Source organism: Pogona vitticeps, chromosome 8 (genome assembly GCF_051106095.1).
Source record: "Pogona vitticeps strain Pit_001003342236 chromosome 8, PviZW2.1, whole genome shotgun sequence".
NCBI lineage: Eukaryota > Metazoa > Chordata > Lepidosauria > Squamata > Agamidae > Pogona > Pogona vitticeps.
The window spans coordinates 5,606,422-5,626,173 of NC_135790.1; the positions used below are offsets into that span (position 1 = coordinate 5,606,422).

At 44.9% G+C, this 19,752-nt stretch overlaps 1 protein-coding gene across 1 annotated transcript in view; it reads right to left on the reverse strand.

The window, feature by feature from the left end:
- Positions 1-2,154: 2,154 nt before the first annotated feature.
- LOXL2 (lysyl oxidase like 2) overlaps positions 2,155-19,752 on the reverse strand; it is a 97,152-nt gene continuing 79,554 nt past the window's right edge. Inside the window, exons 9-14 of the mRNA XM_020780342.3 lie at positions 14,196-14,358; positions 12,382-12,625; positions 6,256-6,371; positions 4,472-4,608; positions 3,121-3,232; positions 2,155-2,343 (exon numbers count right to left, since the gene is read on the reverse strand). Of these exons, the coding sequence (XP_020636001.3) occupies positions 2,270-2,343; positions 3,121-3,232; positions 4,472-4,608; positions 6,256-6,371; positions 12,382-12,625; positions 14,196-14,358 (846 nt within the window). The 3' untranslated portion in view covers positions 2,155-2,269. The remainder of the gene's footprint in view (positions 2,344-3,120; positions 3,233-4,471; positions 4,609-6,255; positions 6,372-12,381; positions 12,626-14,195; positions 14,359-19,752) is intronic.

Genomic DNA, 19,752 nt, shown 5'->3' on the forward strand with positions numbered 1-19,752 from the left:
GGCAAGAGAGCAGGAAGCCGAGGCTGGCATTCAGACACAAGAGCCCAGAAGCCAGCAAATGTTCCTGCACGCTTTTGAGTTTGGGATGTGTGTGTGTAAGCAATGTTGTTTTGTGTTGTTGCCTGAATATCACAGATGCTATAATTTACTCACAACAAGGGCCGCTGTACAACCTCTGGACCTCTTATCCTATTCTGATCCTGTGCACAGAAATCCATCACCATGGCATCAGCTGTGCAGGGTAGCTACAGAGCACAAGCCCCCCTCATCCCACCTCCACGCATAGGTCCATAGTTCAGCGAGGTGAGTTGGCCAGTGGTTGGTTTGTGTCTGGTGGCCCCCGGGGGCTTCTACCGATGCACCAAATGGCCACCTTTGGCTCCAGAGCAAGGGATACCATTTGCTAAATGCGGATCTCTCTCTGCTTATGTTTAAGTGGCCAGCTCAACCTGTCATGTGATTTGGCCGTTAGCCTCACAACAACACACCTACGAGGTAGGTTAAACTTGATGCAAAGGAGAACCAGCACTCTTAACGTGTGCCTGCAACGTGTTTAGACAGTAAGCATAATCCTTAATTTATTCATGCAGCAGTTTCTAACTGCAATGTACCTTTTATAATCATCTTCCAACCCCCCCGCCCAAAAAAACCCCATCTAGTCAATTCTTGCTTCTCTCGCAGACAAGAATAGAGGAGAAATTCACAGCTGTTGATAAAGGAGAGGTTTGACCCAGCTGAATTCTCTTCAGTCGTGAACAATGCACCTTGTGTAGGGTGTGTAGTTTAGACCTCCAGTTAGGGAGCACTGATTTCTCTCCCCCCCATTCCCCTCCCCTACTTCACATATCACAAAGTAGGCATGGAATTAAGTCCTAAAGAAGAAGAAGAAGCTTCAAATCACTTTTGTACTCTCTGCATGAGCTTTCGAGATCTTTCGAATTCCTCCACCCATAGGGCCAAAACAAATGCACTTAGAACCCTGGTTAAGCCCCAGTTGCCAACCCTGCCAACTGAACAGAACCTCCATGGACGCAGGCAGTGTAACTGATTGCCAGGTGGATAGAACAAACAAGGGGATAAATCCTTTTCCTCTTTATGTCTTGATTTCTGAATGTGCAATAGTGCTCAGTTGAAATGATTTCAGAATGGGGACAACACACAACATGCTCTGATGTAGCAGATCTAAACATTCTTCCAGTCCATTTCTTCATGCAAAAGACAACTGCCTGCTTTTGTTCACAGGATACACACAAATCTCATCTGGTTTCTCTTTCCTGGACAAAAAAAGAGGTGCTGGCTTCTAAGTTCAAGTAAGTGTGGATCTTTTTAGCAAACATGACCTCAAACAAACAGAGGTGCATGCACTTAGCACCATTATGCGTTTAACCAATGAGCATTCAATTTTTTTTTCTTTTCCACCCTCAAAAAGACCTTACAGGATAGTTGGACATAACGGGTGGCTGAGCCAGTGGCCTTGATCATATAAGGCCAATAATGCAATTGCCCTTGCAGAGTTCCTGTGGTGCAGTTCTTAACTATTCGTTGTCGGGTGGAAGGCAGGAGAAAAAAAAAAGGCACGGATCGGGGCAAAGGAAGATGGGCGAACAGCTCACGGCGTTCAGGAAAAATTCACAGTCTAGTGGCTTTGAAATCTTAGATGTACGGAATGACTTGACAAAGATTTTCCCCATTGCAATGTACCAAATCTGTCTAAACCAGCTCTCATGAAAGGCACTTCTGGGAAAGGGATTCTGGAATGTAATGGAACGGGGAATTAGGATGTTTTGCAAGATTTCCACTCGTCACGAGGATGCTGCAGACTGTACCTCAATGGTGTGTACAGTCAGATTTTCAAATCTTAGCCCAAGACCAAATGTGAAAATGGAGAAAGTCATTCCCTATGAAAGGAATTTTTATAGAAATGTGTCACGCCAGACATCCTTAGGTGGGTGATCCAGCTGTTGCTTCTGCGTCCTGATGAACTAAGGCAGTGTGGGAGTTTGCAGTGAACTCTTTGGGAATAAATTAGGACGTCCATTGAGGGAAGCAAAGCCTCCAAGGGTTTTGCAAAACCTTCCTTCTGCTGGAATGGGTACGAAATGAAAGTCAATCCTATTGCTGCTGCTAAGTAGACATGAAGCACACCCTTGAAAATAACTTACAAAGCTAATTTTAAGGTCCACAGTTGCTAGCTTGATTACTTCTAGTCTTCCGAGAAGTGGTTAGGGAAACGGTGGGAAAAGACCTTCCTTCAACAGAGGAGTCAAAGTTAAGGCAGCTGGTTGTTCAAAAGTCCGTCAACATGATTGAACTTCTCTTCTACGGCCTCACTGAAAGAGTCGGCTGCAAGAGGAGAAAATGAAACACATATCATCGGCAGTTTGTTTTTAATCTCTTTGTCCATCTGGATAACACAGACCTTTATGAGGATACCAAGTTGCAAAGAGATACACATGTTTTGTTTAAAAAGTGAAGGATAAATGCATCAAACGAACGACACTTTCGTCATTATTTTTTAATGGGCAGGAGTTCACTTGAAAAAGTTGCAAATGGAATCCAATTTTCTCTCCTCCTTTTTACATTCATTTCAGCCAAAGTCCTTGAACTACAGGTGAGTGACTGAGCATGGTGATGCACGGAACAGACCATGCGCATGTGCCTTTTAAGAACTGCCTGTAAAACCAGAGACCCTTTCCTGTCTCTGTCTGAGATTTGCCACATCTGGTTCTATGAATGTATGTCAGAATGGCTGGAAATGTTCGTACCCATCTCTACTTTTTAGTATGTAGTAATGTCCAGAAGTTTCATACTTCCGGGTTGGAAACAAACCACCAGGCAGAGTTACAGGCTGTCTCTACCATAGTTAAATAATCAGTGGTGTGGGAGTGGCAGAAATGAACAAAGGACTTCTAGATGCAATTCTAACAAATGAGTAATTAACCAATTTAAGAATGAAAACAGCAGATTATTCTGCCCATGTACCTTTATAAACTATTCTTTTTAGCAGTGAGTGCTGTACAAAGCTTCTATTTTGAGCTAGCTTTAAAGAGCAGCAGCAGCAGCAGCAAAACAACAAACAACAACAACAAAACCCCGAAAAACCATCAAAATAGCCCTCACCTATATGGCAGTTGTACATCCAGGAACGATGATGTTCGTATTTCCATGTGCAGATCATTTTGTTGTTTGTATAATCCGACTCGGCCACTTCAAGGGTTGGGTTGACAACGATCTGGGAAAGGAGAGAGAAGCACCTTAGAACTGACTGAGTCCAGGAAGAGGAGCGATTTAATATCTCCTGACCTGCCAGGGGGAAAGCGATGTACCAGTGAAGGATGGAGTCACATAAAAATGCCTGACCCAGAAGCTCAAATGCAGTCAAATTCTCACACTCGGCAATTTTTACAAGAAAACGGAGTGTTGAATTCACATCTCCTTTCCCACTGCTTGGTTCCAGCGTTTGCATTTTTTGCAGCTGTTTCAAGAATATTGTGTGCATTAATGTGTGCATTTTCAGGGTTGATTTTCCTGGAATAATTTGATACTTTTCCTATACAGGTGTTAGACTCGATTGCTCCTATCTTGGCTGCTCATATTCTTTCTTTTCTTGGAAAAAATAACTTACCAAATTATTTTTTAGAATTATTCTAAGATTAATAATTTTAAAGTGATGTAATACTTAAACATTTATTATTTTATGTAAAATGGTTTTAGCCTGTGTTTCTTCTTTAAAAAGACCCAAGGTGGCTTACATCATTAAAAGGCAATATTAAAGCTATCAACACAGAGTATACAGATACTAAGAAGGATCAAACAGAAGCCATACTAAAAAACATATCCAAAGTAGTAAGGTACAACAATCCATTTAAAAACCTAACTCAGCAGCCAGTCACTCAAGGAAAGCTTGCCTGAAGAGAAAGGTCTTTGTCTGCTTGCGGAAGGACGGCAAAGATGGGGCCAGTTTGGCCTCCAGTGGGAGGGAGTTCCAGAGTCTCTGGGAGCAGCAACAGAGAAAGAATTCTCCCGTGTCCCCACCAAATGCAGCTGTGGAGGTGGTTGGGGTTTAGAGAAGGGTCTTTGCCTGCTGGCGAAAGGAGAGCAGAGAGCGGATCACCCTGCTTTTGAAGCTCCTGCACCTTTCTCTCCATTTCTCTTTATAATTACAGTTTATGTAAGTATATTCTTGAGCAGCACATGGTTTTGTCGTCAAGTTAATGGTGACCTAATATGCTGCAATATTCCTAACAAGGTTTCCCAGAGGCAGGAAGCTGCTTGATGTGGTCTTTCTCTACACACAAGAGCATTTCCCCCTTTCCATTCAATAAATAAGGGAGGATTCCAACATGCACCTTGAACCATACAATGCAGAAAGAGCATTGCCCACTTCATTCTGCTGATCATATCAAGTGAATTCTACTCCTCTGAATCCAGAGGCGTGTGGGTCTCGTTCGTTTGTAGGGCAACAGCCTACCTGGAAATAGTAGGTCCCTGTCTTGAGATCCGTAACGTCAATCCACTGGCAGTCGATATCATGCCGATAGACATCATGGCACCCAACGGTGATGCCTTGTTCTCCAAAATTGGCACATTCATATTGCTTCTGGACTCCTAATGAATGGGAAAGGGACACAGAACGCAAGAGCATCAGTGCTGGTGTGATCCTCAGAGGTTCTTTAGAAGGTCCCTGCAGTAGGTCCATCTTTCAAGAGCCTGGTCGCAGTGTTCAAAAGCATGAATGTGTTGCAGCTGGGATCATTAGTCTAGAAATGTTACTTTTTGCACTATAACTCCCAGAACCTCCCTGACCCTGGTAGCAGGGAGGTTTCGGGAGTTGTAGTGTGTTTTTTTAAAAAAATGTTAGTTTTCCAAGTTCTGGATGAGATACTCCAATTGTTTAACTACAGCATCCTCCAGGCTGAGCTAACGTAGCTCTTCGTCTTTGATAAGCCTTGCCTAGGGTTGCATAATCAAGGCATACAGGGTTTGATCCGTCTTTAGCAGCAGTCATCTAACTGCAGGTATTGCTGGGGCTGGGGGAGACGCAGTTGCCTTGACCAGCATCCTGTTGGTTAATTATACACACGTAAGTGCAATGATGGAAATTGCAGAGGAAAATTACTGCAAGTTAACAAATCACTGCTTGTAGCCTGTGTCATTTACCAGTTGCATGAGCTGCGTCACAACAAGGGCTAAAAGGATCAATCTACTAAGTAGCACCCATTCTCTCCACATTACTGCACTTAACGCCAGCATAGCTAATCAATAGGATCCTGGCCAGTACAGTATGTATCAAATGCATCTGGCCAGTTGAATAGGACTCCAGCCTGCACAGAGATGCACTTCCACACTTATCACCATTTGCACTGGGAAGCTCACAGCCTCACACTGTTCTCCCTTTGTTGAACCCGGGTCTTTGTATGGAGAGGCAGGACCTTGCTGTAGTTGACAGCTTGTCAAAGCTGATCGCCCTGAAACAACAACGGGTGAAGTTTTCATTTGTTCCTCCGGAGGAAGCAAATCATAACGGGCAGTGAGTTCTTGGGTGTGCCCCTGAGCTAGAGACCAGAGTTCTGATCCTTGAAACAGGATGCCAGGCTTAAATTAGCCTCTTATCTCCTATCACTGATCAGAGATAACGGCAGAAGCAGCTTCAAGTCTGGATGGGGAGGCCTCGGAAGCTAAATCTGTCCCGAAGGCCAAAAATGCATATTCCCTGGTAGATGCTTTTCATGTAGGTTCAGTTTCCCAGATTTAGCTTCTGGGCTTTCTAGGGACGGGAGAACAGGGCTTCAGAAACATTTTTCCCTGTGGAGAGTCTCCTATGGCTTTACTACATTGGGAGGAAGCTTCATTTTGTCTGTTGGAATGACTGAGGCATCCCATACACACAAGATAGGGTTGTTGTTTTTTTGCAACAGACAGCATGGTTTGCCTGGAGATGATGGGTGCTATAGTCTGTCCCTGGAGGGTGGACTGTGGGTTGATATAAGAGAACTGACCATACATTAGGCTGGATGCATGGAACTCTACCCCATCAAAGCTTCTCTCTGGTAAGTCTCAGCCCATCTACAAGCTGACTTTTGTGGGAGAAACAGCTAAAGATTGACTGGGCTTTGTGAGGCATCAGAAATTGCTGAAGTGCTAGTAGATAAGATTTATCGAATAAACCGATCTGACTTTCACCTGGATTGGGTAGGAAAATGGACTCTTATTTTAGACAGGAATACACACTGCAAATGGAAGAGAATGATTTACCCTCTAAGCAGTCACTATCTTCTAAGCAAAAGCTGGCCTTGTGTCCTTCAGCCACTTTGGTCCCGTTGAGGTCCAGTAGATCGTAATGTGTGAACACCTCCATGCTGTGGTAATGCCTGTATAAGCCAGAGAGGAAGCAAGCATTACGGTTAAGGGTAACTCAAGATACAGCTTTGGCCTGAGGGCCAATCCCCTTGTTTCTGCAAGCCCCAGACTCAGCACCAGGAGGGTGACATCTGTATTCGAAACCCTGTTGCACAACTACAGCTTCCAGGACGATTGGCAAAGAAGCACAATCGTTAAAACACATGGAGGGTTTCAACAGAGTGCCTCCCAGGGAAAAAAAGCCATCTGGGTCAGTTGTCTAGAGCAGTGGTCCCCAACCTTGGGCCTCCAGATGTTCTTGGACTTCAACTCCCAGAAATCCTGGCCAGCAGAGGTGATGGTGAAGGCTTCTGGGAGTTGCAGTTCAGAAACACCTGAGTAACAAAGGTTAAGAATTACTGGTCTAGAGTACAAATGAAGAAGGAACTGGTAGCATCCTTCTGAGTAATTTATACCTAGAAAACCCTGGCAAGATCAGTGTAAATCAGAATCGGCTAGGTAGCACATCATTAAAGGATTTCCTGCCCCAGCAGGGGTGGGCTGGATCTGGAAATATTTGGGAGATTTTTCTGCTCCCTAAACCTTCTGGAAGCCAAACCAGGCTCTCCCCATGAATCTGGAAGCAACCGAAAGGTGATTTCTGATTTGCAGGTAAACAAGGTCTAGTTTCACCTTCTCTCCTTGGGTTTCCGCCAGAGCAGGACGGGGCGATTTTGTGCTGGGGGGAAAATCAGTTCATTCTCCTCTGAAGAGGAAGATCCCAGCAATTCTTATTTTGGGACAATAGCAAACGCACGAGAAAGGTTGCTGAATAAGGCGAAGCAACACGTGGTGCTCCTCCTCTGAGACAAATTCTGTAAGTACCCAATGCCAGTCATATTACTCCAGCACATAAAGTGGAAAACGCATCACTCGCCTCTCATTTTTATTTGGCAATAAAAATACACCAGCAGCAAATCAAATAACCAGGACTTCTGCTCTCTGGAAACATCTAGAGCCTAGTACCATTAAATGTTTTTTTTAACTTTTGTTTTTGTTTGCAGAAATATCGAGAACGTGCTTGCAGCCTACAGAAAAGGCAAGACAGAGTTGCATCCTGCAGGCCGCTGGAATTTCCTCCACCAGGAATATCAGTACAATAATATTTATTTATTTAAAATATTTCTATCCCACTTTTCTCCCCAAAAGGACCCAATACAATAAACGGTAGGACTCCTAGAAGCCTTCACCACTAGCTGCGCTGGCTGGGGTTTCAGAGAGTCAGAATCCATGAATACTTGCATTACCCAAGGATAGAAATAAGGCATACTTTTAAGGCAATAGATAGCATATGCAATATTACAAATAAGAGCAGATATCAGAAGTAACTAGTTACAGGTAAACTAGTTATCTATACCTCATTCATTTTGGGTGCAAAATTGTGTAATTAGCAACTACAAACTTATTTTTAGCTATAATAAGTACAGGGATACCCAAGTTATTTCACTGTAATGAATGCAAGCAGGTACTTTCAGAGGTTCTTCTAAGGGAACATTTAGAGGCTTTTATTTTATTTTATTTTACTTTTTGACACTTTGCTGCATCGTAATGGAAGTATTCTTTGGAATTTCCAAGTTGCAATACCAGAACTGCCCACAAGAAGGAAACACAAGATAATGTATTAATGATGCAAAAGGCAATAAAATCATTGTGGGATCGGAGCACCCATAATGATAGCCGCAACCTGGCAGCCAAAACACTAAGGATTGCTGGAGATTTCATTTTAAATTCCGAATAAAAGCTATGAATAAGAGCAAGTAGCTTGTTTGGGGAGTCGGGGGAGCGAACGGTAGTTTTTCCAGAAGGATTGGTAAGGCAGAGTGAGAAAATTGACTGTAATTCCCAGCGGGTCATGTCATGCATTACTCAATTATTGTTGGTCACCAACCCACAGTTTTTAGGATTCAGTTCCTGGCAAGATCAGGATGTCCCCCAATGCCAGGAATTCTCTCATCACGTCCCACTTTTGTAATGTTAGCGGAGAGGCAGGAAATTAACATCATCTGCATGCATTTAATCTGGGAAGTCATGTTGCTCGGTCTTTAGACAATAACAAAACCGAGCATATGTGGCAGAATACATTGCATAAAACCAGCCATTTGAGGTCATCTGGAGATTTTCAATCTCTTTCTCTCCCCCTTTCTGTTTCCACTGGGGGCAGCACAGAAACATCAGAGTTGGCAAATACACTATTAGTGAGATCCTTCCTGCTTCCGGTGTGTTGTGTCCCCTTCTAGTCATCCCACCTTCTAGCCAGTGATCTCTAATCATTTGGCCAGCGAGTGGGCAACTTCGGATTTTGAGTGTTTCTGTGGACCTTCTGTTCCTCCTGTCCACCAACTGACATGATAAATTGACAGAGGAATGCTTGTAAGCATACAGACATCCTTCCTGAAGAAGTTTGGCTTTTGGGTCATGGTAGGACTCAAGGGTATTTTGACAGGGTAATCGGATGGACAAGATGAAAGGCAGGGAGTCATTACCTGCCAGCCCCTGAGCCGTTTAGGGTTTTAAAGTTGAAACAAACATCTTGAATTTAGCCAGGAACCCAACAGGGGACCAAGGCAGATATATACAGGTATACTGTATACAGTGGCTTCAAATTATATTAGAAACAGAAAGGGGTCTTATTTCATGAAGATGATTCATCTGTCTAATCTAATATTGCTAACTCTGGCCAGCAGCGGCTCTCAGGCAGAGGATCTTTCCCCAGACCTGATACTTAAGCCTTTTTAGCTTCAGTTGCCAGGGTCTGAAACCAGACCATTTTGCATTACAAAACAGCTGGTTTACCCACTGGATGATGGTCCCTCTCTGGAAAGCAGAACCAAGAAACCTTTGACTAGCTGTGGTTAGACATCATGGGATCCAAAAATAATGAGCTTATCACAGCTCTTTGATTATGCAAGATTCGGTCTCATCTAGAGTACTGTGTCCAGTTCTGGACACCACACTTTAAGAAGGATGTTGACAAACTAGAGGAAGTTCAGAGGAGGACAACGAGGACGACCAGGGGATTGGAAACCAGCTCTGTAAGGAAATACGGAAAGAACTGGGTATGTTTAGCCTTGAGGAAAGAAGACTGAAGCAAGATAGGATAGCACTTTTCAAAAGGCAGTCATATAGAGGAGGGGCAGAATCGGTTCTCATTCATTACAGAGTGCAAGATATGGAATAATGAGCTCAAGCTACAGGAAGCCAGATTTAGGTTGACTGTCAGGAAGAACTTAACTGTTAGAATAGTACAACAATGGAACCAATGACTTTTGGAGGTGGTGAGTGCTCCAACACTGGAGGCATTCAAGAGTAAATTGAACAACCCTCTGTCAGATCTGCTTTGATTTGGATTCCTGTATTGAGCAGGGAGGGGGGGGGTTGGACTCCATGGCCTTATAGGTTCCTCCCAACTCTATTATTATATGATTCTGTGATTAGCCTCATGCTCTTGCCAGGTGAACCATCCAGCAAGGATTTTGTAGGAAGTGTGCTGTGGACCATGCAAATGGGGGTGGCGAATCCACCCTGGGTTTTACTCCAAACTTTAAAGGGGCTCTCCAAAGTTCTGAATCTATGGAGGTGGGAGTGGATCAACACTCTGGATAGTTCCTGAAACCATTCCCCATCTGGGGAAATTCACTGCTTGTATTATATCAGATTGAGATTTTCACCAACTGTGGAAAGGATGGAGAAAGGGAACTTTTGACCCCACAAAGAACTATAATTTTTAGGTTTGGAGGGGTGGGTGGGAGATAGCCTTTTGGTTCATGGTTTACTTAACTTTTAGTTCATATGGTGCCTGACATCCAAAGCTACAAGTATGTATGAGGCCTGAGCAGTGTTTCACACCAGCTAAGCATGAATGTGGTGACTTGTTCATTTGGAAACCATGCTTAGACTCAGACGGATACCTCCCAGCTTAAGCCCAAGGAAAACCAAGCAACCGGCTGGCTTTTTTTCACCTGGAAAAATAAGCCATAGCTTCACGCAAAATATCTGATATGCAGTATCTGATACCAGCGCCTAAGACGCCCATGCATTTATTTTACATAAATGTGTTGACATTTTGTGGATTTTTTTTTTATTCCTTAAGGGCAACAAAATCTGAGAGTCACTTTAATTCAAAGTTTCTGCCAGGCGTTTTTTTTTGTTTCTCTTTACCTGCTTGCTAAGTAGGATTCACTCTCTACCCCCCCCCCCCCCGTCCATCCCTGGTCCCACTGCCATATCTTGAACAGAAAGGTATAGAGAACAGAAATAGAGACAGTTAAGAAAAGGAAGAGGCCAGTGGGAGAAGGCGGCCTTTTGAGATGGTTGAAATATTTACTTTGAATTTGGATGCTCGAGCTATTTCCAACGCAGGGAAGAAGAAAAAAGAATTTTACACCTCAGGGTCTGACTCGGTTCCTAAAATATGTCTGCTCACTCAGATAGATGTTTATATTATAGTGTTTACAGACTGGAAATACTGAAGGGGAATTGAGATGGCCTTTCTCTGTACACAGAGAGGCCGGTCTAAACCCACCGACAAGCCACAGCCGCCTCGATTAACTTGAGCTGTTCGGAAATGCCAGAGGAGAGGCAGGCTGTGAAATGACTCATCTTTTCTTGGTCAGCCGTACAGGTCAAGTGGCGAGAGGGCTGCAGAAACCCCACGACAGAGCAAGATGGCCGTAGCCCCCATGACCTGCCGTCTTGGGCCATTCACCAGGATTTGATCTACGCACTGAGCTTGCAGCCTGCTCGAGGCTGCACCAATCCAGGGGACATTGCTGTTCGTGAAGCTCTGAGCAGGCGATGTTTGCCTTGATGCATCTGGAGCTGGCCCTGCCCTGAGGCATACTGGAGCATTCACCTCACATGGTCGATGGCAGGAGGTTCCTAATGTCCTGGGGCACTGCTGTCTCTTCGAAGGCAGAGACATATATCCCGCACCACCTGTTTTGAACCTCCTAAACTAACCTGCTGCCCCATCGCCTGTGGACCCCTGCAAAGTGGGGGGTTCAGCTGCCAGTTTACTGGCTTTCACATATGAAATAGTCAGGTTGCCATCTCATCCTTTACTTCCGGGAGCAAAATGCCTTGAATCAGCCCTAGTATGGAAACAGTGCCTGCTTCTTTCTTATAAGCCCCTAGTTTTTAAGGGTGGCTGTGGCAGGAGGAAAATGGCATGCCTCAGGTCAGCCCATGGACCCATATAGCACAATCCTTATGTGACGTATAGTTAGTTGCTGTTTTTAGCTTTTAAACATTGTCTTCTATTGATATAAGCTCCCTTGGATCCTTTTTAAGGAGGAAGGTGGGGTAAAAATATTTTCTGCCTGCACACATGCACAACCCTCTGCCTGCATTCACTTGCTGGCTGATGCAGAATTTGAACCCAAGTGTTATGTCCCCAACCAGCACCACTCCATGCGACCCTACATGGATTTGGATTTAGAGCTGGGGCAAACTGCTTTTAAATCCACTGCTCCCCAGATCCATGCTCAGTGGGATATTCTATGAATTGTAATCCCTCTTTCTCCCCCCCCCCAAAAAAAAAGAGAGCAAGATTTCCAAGCTCTAACTTCTACCTATGTTTTGAAAAAACAGAGGGATCGCTGTGTCAGTCTGTTGCCAAGAACAAAAATGAGTCTTGGGAAACTAAAAGGTTCACAGGTTTTGTGTTTGTCATGTGCTTTTGTGGGTGGCTGCCACCTTCAGCAGACATCAATGCCAAGGTTTTCTTCAAGCCGTGACAAGACTTATCTTAGAACTGGAAGGGACCTCTAGGGATCATCAAGTCCAGCCCCTGCCAAGGAGCCGCAAAGGGGGAATCGAACTCCCAACCTCTGGCTTCACAGACAGAGCTCCAAACCACTGAGCTCTCCACCAGTTCTTGCTGTTGATCTAATTGGAAAACAGGATTTTTTGTCTAGGGGAGCCTCTGTTGCCTTCATTTCAGTCTGTGACCACAGAGAGGACGGGGAGGAGGGGAAGGCTGACCTGTGACAGTCGTGCCAAATCCAGGCATGGCGCCCAGCTTTGGGTCGGAAATCGGCCTGCCCGTTGTTGTGGATCTGGGAGGAGAAGCGCAGGAGCCTCCTGGAGCCGTAGGTAATGGAGGTATTGACAGCTGTGGAGGCCAAGCAATTTTCCTCCAGCGCGCACTGCAGTATGTTCATCGGGCGGTCCTCCAGGTACGAGGTGAGCTCCACTTGCTTGGCATTGAGGACTAGGTCAGCTGCAGCTGGAGGAGAAACAAAAAGCCCACATATGTTGATTAAGAACTTCACCACAAAAGGCAAGCGCTTATGCTCAGATCTTAGGGCCAGGAATTTCTAAAGTCTGGAAAACTCCTAGCTGCTACCAATTCCCAACAGCATTTTAGAAAGTCCTGTTTGGACTACAGCTGCCAGAATCTCCAGCCAGCAGGACCAAAGCCCTTGCTAGCAGGGGATTCTGGGACTTGAAACTCTGATTATGGATCATAACGTTGGTAGGGCTAGAGGCCTGCCAAGGATAACGCCTGGAGAAGACAATAGCTGTCTGAAACTCATAATTTGTGTTACTGCTCAGGGGGGGGGGAAAACCAGGGTGTGCCTGCATTTTTTTACACATCAGAAATTCATTATGGGTTCATTAAAATGGAATGGGCTAAGAATGGAGTGTTAAAGGGTGGCCAGTCTGGGAAGGCAGCCTCAGGCAAAGGCCAGTTCAGTTCACATTTATTTGTTTAGCCTCAAGTCCTATAAATCTTTGCCATTTCCAATTCTAAGGCAACAATAAAGAATTAACAGACAAAACCATCAATGTATGTCCCATAAGAATTATTAATCCAAATATCCAATGTAAGGGCAGAATCCCCTTTTTGTTTGCAATGGTCCATTTTGCATGCAGCAAAATCTTTTCGTGTTTGCATAAGGCGATACATTTGCACAAGGGAGTATTCGCTACACGAGTTTTTTTTTTTTTTTTTTTGCAACCTCGCATGCTGCCTTTGGTAGGCTTGGCTGGGAGGGACCTTTTTGGGCTGCTGTGTCTGTCAATCTGTCAGCACTGACCAGTAGTTCTTTCTCTGCTTCTGATTCAGAGAAAGCCCTGCCTTTCTGCTCTGCTTTCCCCCTCTCTTTAGTAGTTTGTTGAGGCCTGTTGCTCAAAACAGTCTCTCTCTCTCTTTTAGTTTGCTTTTACCTGTTCGCTGTAAGACATGAAACTTCTGATTTCTTCTCCCAATAATGTCTCAGAAATTAGTTACTGAGACGGTAAGTGCCAGTTGAGGAGGAAAAAAAGGGGTGGAGTACTCTTGAGAACATAAAGTTTATTCTGTTCTGTAAATCTCTGCATTTCTGCCACACAGCTGAGGAAATTTAACTGAATTAAAAAGTCTGCAACAGTATTCACTACCCCTTGTACACATAGATGATCTACTGCTTTCAATGAGGTGATGGCCAGCTTAATTGTTCATTGTGAACACACACACACACACACACACACAAGAGACAGGCAAGCAAGAATTGACACATGCCTAGACCCAGGGAACCCCCATCTGTGGGGCAGGAGGCAGGCAGGAGAAGGCAGGGTGGGAGTAAGCAGAGACAATATGGCAGCATCCGCACTACCCTTATGCAGAAGCCATCATGATCAGAAAGTGGTGGAAAGGTTACTCTTTCTAAAAGCAGTACTATTCTCAGAACTGAACCTGGCCGTTGTGGAATTCCGGAGGGTGTTTTCATGAGAAGGAAAGCTTTTTGGGTAAGTTGCCTCGGGTTATAAACCAACCAACCAACAATAAACTCGGGGCTCTGCCAATGACTTACTCTCTGTACAGGACACTCCGGCCGCGTAACGTCCTCCTCCTCGGGGGCAGCGCACCTGAGTATCATGACGACAATGAGACAGGGACATTTCTGTCCCCGAGCATTTCACCCCGCTCATGATGACGTTGTCAGCGCTGACCTCTCCATACCAATACCAGGTTTCCTGTCCGGAGGAAGTGAAAAAGGAAGAGAGATTTCAGTACAGATAACTTTGCTTTAATTAAACATCATTTCAGAAGGTTGTGTTTCCTTTTCCCTGCACTGCAAGGCAGACACTAGGAACCTGTGTTGTCAAGTTGGAACTCACCTATAATGACTCTTGGAAGGGCTTTGAAGGTACATGAGATATTTAAGGAGTGGTTTTAGCACTCATAGCACAGACACACAAATCTCCATGGTCAAGTGGGACTTCGAACCAAGGTCTCTGAAATCCTAGTCTGCTATTCTTTCTCTACTGCACCATACAAGGGTAATCATTTATTTATTTCATGCATTTCTTTACCACTGACTTAGTGCAAAGCCCTGCTCTGAACAGTAAGGCAACATAACAAACTCCCCACTCCATATACCAATGTTAAACTCCTCTAAACAGAGAAGACAATACGAATGGAGGGCGCTATTTTTATACTGGGTCAAGTCATTCGTCCATCTACTCCAGTTTAGTCAACTCTGACTGGCAGCCACTGTCGAGGGTTTTGTGCTGGATTCTTTCCTAGCCCTGCCTGGAGATCTGAGTCGGGAAGGCTCTGCTACCATGTGGCCCTGGATCCCCTTAGTGTCCAAAATCATAAGAGATCCGTGTGCTCAGGATTATATGCAACTATTATGGCAGGAGCACAGTCACAGTCAGAGAAGACCCAGGTCTCTGGGAGATGAATTTGATTTATGAATTCAAAAGGTCAGGTACTACAAATCTGTACTATGGTGGGAATACAGAAAGTCGGGGCCAACCGAAGACATCTTGCTGCCTAAGGCAGTGCAAGGTACTCCCTCCCCCTTTCAAACACAGACGCTAACTAAACTTAAGATTCTAGCCCTAATGAAGGAGAAGGGGAAAGCTGCTGTCAGTCCTGCAGTCTTCTAGCAGCTCCCTAAGCTCCCTGTCTCTTAGCTACTAGCCACCATTAGATCTAATGGGGAGCCACTGGATTCTGAACCCCCTTGTCTTCCTCGGTTGAGCTGGCATCAATACAAGATGAATTAACTGAATTATGAAGATATTAAACGTGTCATCTTAGGGGGAAAAACTGCTGAGTAACCAAGGCCCTGGCCCTTGTCCTGGAAAATACGCACTAGCTCGGTAAATAGCAAGCCAAGCCGCTCATCACGTTTTCCTCCCATAAACTCACCAGGAGCAAAGCACAGTAAATGGATCGCGTGAATGCCCTTTTCATCACGAGGCCACCCTGCCCTAAAATACAGGACTGACCACTATTGTACATGCAAATGACAACACGAAAGCTGCTGTATAAAATAAAATAAACGTCTCCAGGAAGAATCTGTGCCCAGTTAATAGGGAGAAGGATATTTGTTGTTGATTTCTTTAACTGTTATTTTCAGCTGCTGCTGCAATGTGCCGTCAAGTCAGAATAGACTTATAGTAGCCCTTAATGGGGCTTTTAAGGTTAGGGTCATATTTAAGGAGTGGTTTTATCACTAAGCCTCCATGGCTGAGTTGGGATTTGAACCCAGGCCTACGGAGTCCTCATCTGTCTATAGTGGAGTTTGAAATTCATCTCATTTGGCCCTTGGTGCTTCCTGGCCTTTAAGTCTGCTCCCTTCTATTCAGTTCTGTCAAGTCACAGATCCCCTCCTCTCCCCTGTACAGAGTTTTATCAAACTCTTCTCTTTCAGAAAATGCACTGACAGTCAACCTTCTGTGACGGTACGAAGCAGCACTATGATGCATCTGGACCCTCGTGTGAAGCATTTTCATGAGAGCTGATCTCCACAATTTCAGGGGGAGGCTGCTCCTTCCCAGCTCAGATACTTTAAGTGGGAGATGTTGGTCATTGAACCCACAACCTTCTTGCAGACCAAGCTGGGTGGTCTTCCTTTGGAAATGAAACCCTAACGGCGCTATTGTACCAGGGATCATAAACATGTGTTGCACTCTGCCTGCAATTCAATAGGAGGTGAACCTAGGCCATTTTTCATGCAAGGCACATAATTCAGTACCAAGCCACGGCCTCCTCTCATGATCCCGAGACCTTCTGTCCAGGGTGCCACTAACTCTTCTCTCTCTACCGCTCGCAGGACCTGGCTAAGGAGTAATCCCTTGCACATCCTTGAAAATGGCTTGGAAACTGCAACTGGTGCAGAACATGGCAGCTGGAACCAGGGTGTGGCCTTGGAGCTCAGATTATATTGCACCTTTTCTATATTGTTTGCATCAGCTGATGCAGTTGTTGCTGTTCGTTTGTGCTTTCAAAAACCGCAATGATTTGGCACCATATTATCCGCAACCTGTGTGAGATGAGCATCAGGGAATCCTGTTCTCTAGCATACCAGCCAGAGACATCGGTCTTGGCAGACCTTAAGGACAGGGCTTTTTCAGTGATGGCCCTGTATCTCTAGAACTTGCCTGACAAGGACCTATATTTCCCACATTTATTTTAGTCTACATTTGACCCTTAAAAATCAGCTGTAAAAGTCATTTAAAATCATCAGAAAAGGCAGCAAGCACCGTTCTTGGTGGTAAAAATACGAAGCTAACACTGTAAACATTGCTCATTGTTCGCTGCCTTTTCATGACAACCAAAATCTGCTGCTTCCAAAAACCCAAATTGTAAGCGCGACCCTTATTTCTCTGCATTTCAATTCTCCGTGTGAAATCAAGCCCCCTCGCTTGAACTCTGCCTGTGCAACCTCTCCCTCCAAATTTTGGTGAGTATTAGAAACATTCTCAATTGTTTCTCAACCCTGAAAATGGAGGAGAAAAATACAAGGAGCAAGTCTCCAAGATCAGGCCAGCTTCTTGGCTTTCCCTCCTTCCCATCTGCAGGCTTGACAGGGTAATTTATGCTTCTGGGCTAGTTTAAGTGTGTCCCATTCCACCCAGCCCAGCTCATTTATTAATGAATCCGCTTGATCTGTTTTGAGTCAGAACTGCCACAATAGCCTCCCTGCCCTTTAAAGCAAGCATCCCCAACGTTGGGCCTCCAGATGTTCTTGAAGTTCAACTCCCAGAAACCCTGGCCAGCAGAGGTGGTGGTGAAGGCTTCTGGGAAATGTAGTCCAAGAACATCTGGAGGCCCAAGGTTGGGGACCCCAGCTAAAGAACAGGGGCCTCCCTTGCAACCTCTGTGTGTCTGGACAAAGATCGGAAAGCCCACCCTGCATGTCCACAACGCACTTTCAGGACCGACATTGTGGAAGGAGAATTAAGACTTCCGTTTTGCAAAGCCAAAAGGCTCAAATGAATCTCTCTCTGTCAGACCCAATCAGAAGTTGTGGGGAGATCCTAAAAAGGAGAAGAGGTCACAGAAAAGGCAGGGCAGTAACTACCCTTTTAGCATCCAAGACTTCATTGCCGTCCCGGTGAAGCTTGAGTCATGCAAGATAGGAATATGTGAGGAATGGACGGAAGAATGCAGAGCGATGCCTGGGCCTGAGAACATCACAGCGTCATGGCCGTACCCATTCCATGCTGAGCCTGCCTGTTTCGTGTTCCCGTAGGGTTAGGGCGTGCGGCTGGAGGTGATGGATGCATGCACAAGCCAGACAGTCCTGCACGGTTCCAGCAGAAAGTATGAATGAAGAGCTTTGCACTGTCCCAGCAGCAAATGTTTGCACCCGTCAGCCCTGGGTGCCCAGAGGGCACATCCTGGCTGCCCCACCCTAGTTCTAGGCCTGCCAAAAGAGTTGTTCCAGAGTTGAATACTTAGTGCCGCCCAGGCAGGCATTCAAAAATCTCTACACTGGAATGTCGGGTGAAGACAGACGTGGCAGGTTGCTAGATGCATAGATTCAGTACAAACATGCCTTTCCCCCTTTCTTAGCGTGTGTTCTAGTTGCGGGGGGGGGGGAGAAAAGCGGCTCTGGACGTTCTGTGTGTTGTTCAGTTTTGGAACCAGAAAGAAGCCGGAAAGTGCCTGTTGGCTCACACGGCTGAGATCGCAGAGATATTTTTTCCTCCAGTTCTTTTTAAATGTCCCTGAAAACCTTTCTAGCTGATCTTCCACTTTGATTTGGTCCTATCACTTACCTCTACTACTTTCTCACCTTAATCGCTTTTTAAAAAATCAACCCCACTTGGTTGGAAATATTTCTGAACCGAGATAAGCTCCCGGGTTGCTTACAATTGCAGTTAACTTCTGGGATTGTAATATCTCGGGAACTTTACCACACTATAATAATAAAAATAATAATAATGTGCCGTCAAGCCAGTTCTGACCTTTTCAGAGGTCACCACTCCCTTCTTCTGGGGGCCACTTGCCTATGGATGCACAGTTTGGGTTCTTTCTGGGGGGCACAGTGGGGGAATTGAACTCCCAACCTCTAGCTCCACAGCCAGATACCAAAACCACTGAGCTATCCAGTCATAGGCACATATCAAAAATATATGTGCTTTTGAATTATGGAAGAGTGGTGTATTTTTATATTCGTGCGTGAGAGAAAGGACATTCAAGAAAAACTTAATCACCTGGCAGATATCCTTTGACAGTATCCATGCATTGAGCAGGGGGTTGGACTTGATGGCCTTGTAGGCCCCTTTCAACTTCAATTTTCTCTGACTCTGTGACTGATAGCTGAACCAGCATTCATCTTGTTAGCATACCTACAGTGTTGAGTCACTGGAAAGCTAAAGGACTCATTGTGGTTACTGTCAATCAGAATAAAGGTGTTTTCCAAAGTAGTGGCAAAAACCCCTTTGTGTAACTTTGCGCCCTGCGTAACCCAGATCACTCGCTGGAGACGTTTAATTTAAGACCATGGAAAGCTTCCTTTCCCCGCTGATTTACATTCTGAGGCTCCCTGAGACTCCCTAGGGAAGCTTTTTGGAGTTTCCGGACTGGGAGGGGGGAGTCTTTAAGAGTAAAAAAAAAATGCCACCACTGGGATTGAGACTGCCAGCAATAATCTGGCACCATTAAAATAAAATAAAATACTATTAAAGACACCCCCATAAGTCCTAAAACTCCCTGGAGCACTAGGGAGCATCGGAAGCTGAAACAGGGGGATGAGAAGCCTTCCACGAGCTTAAATAAAATATTTCCAGTACCCAATCCTGCTTACACTGGGTGCAAATCTTCAACACAGGATTTTGCCTGATGTGTGACAAGTAATGTTATCATCTGTAAAAAGCTACCCCTCTTTTTTTTCTAATAGTATAATGAAGTCATATTCTACAGTGTTAGGATAAGAAGTTCTTTTTTTAAGTGACCACGAGTTACATTTATTTATTTATTTATTTATTTATTTATTTATTGGACTTATATACCGCCCCATAGCGCTACAAGCACTCTCCGGGCGGTTTACAATTTTTAATTATACAGGCTACACATTGCCCCCCCAGCAAGCTGGGTACTCATTTTACCGACCTCGGAAGGATGGA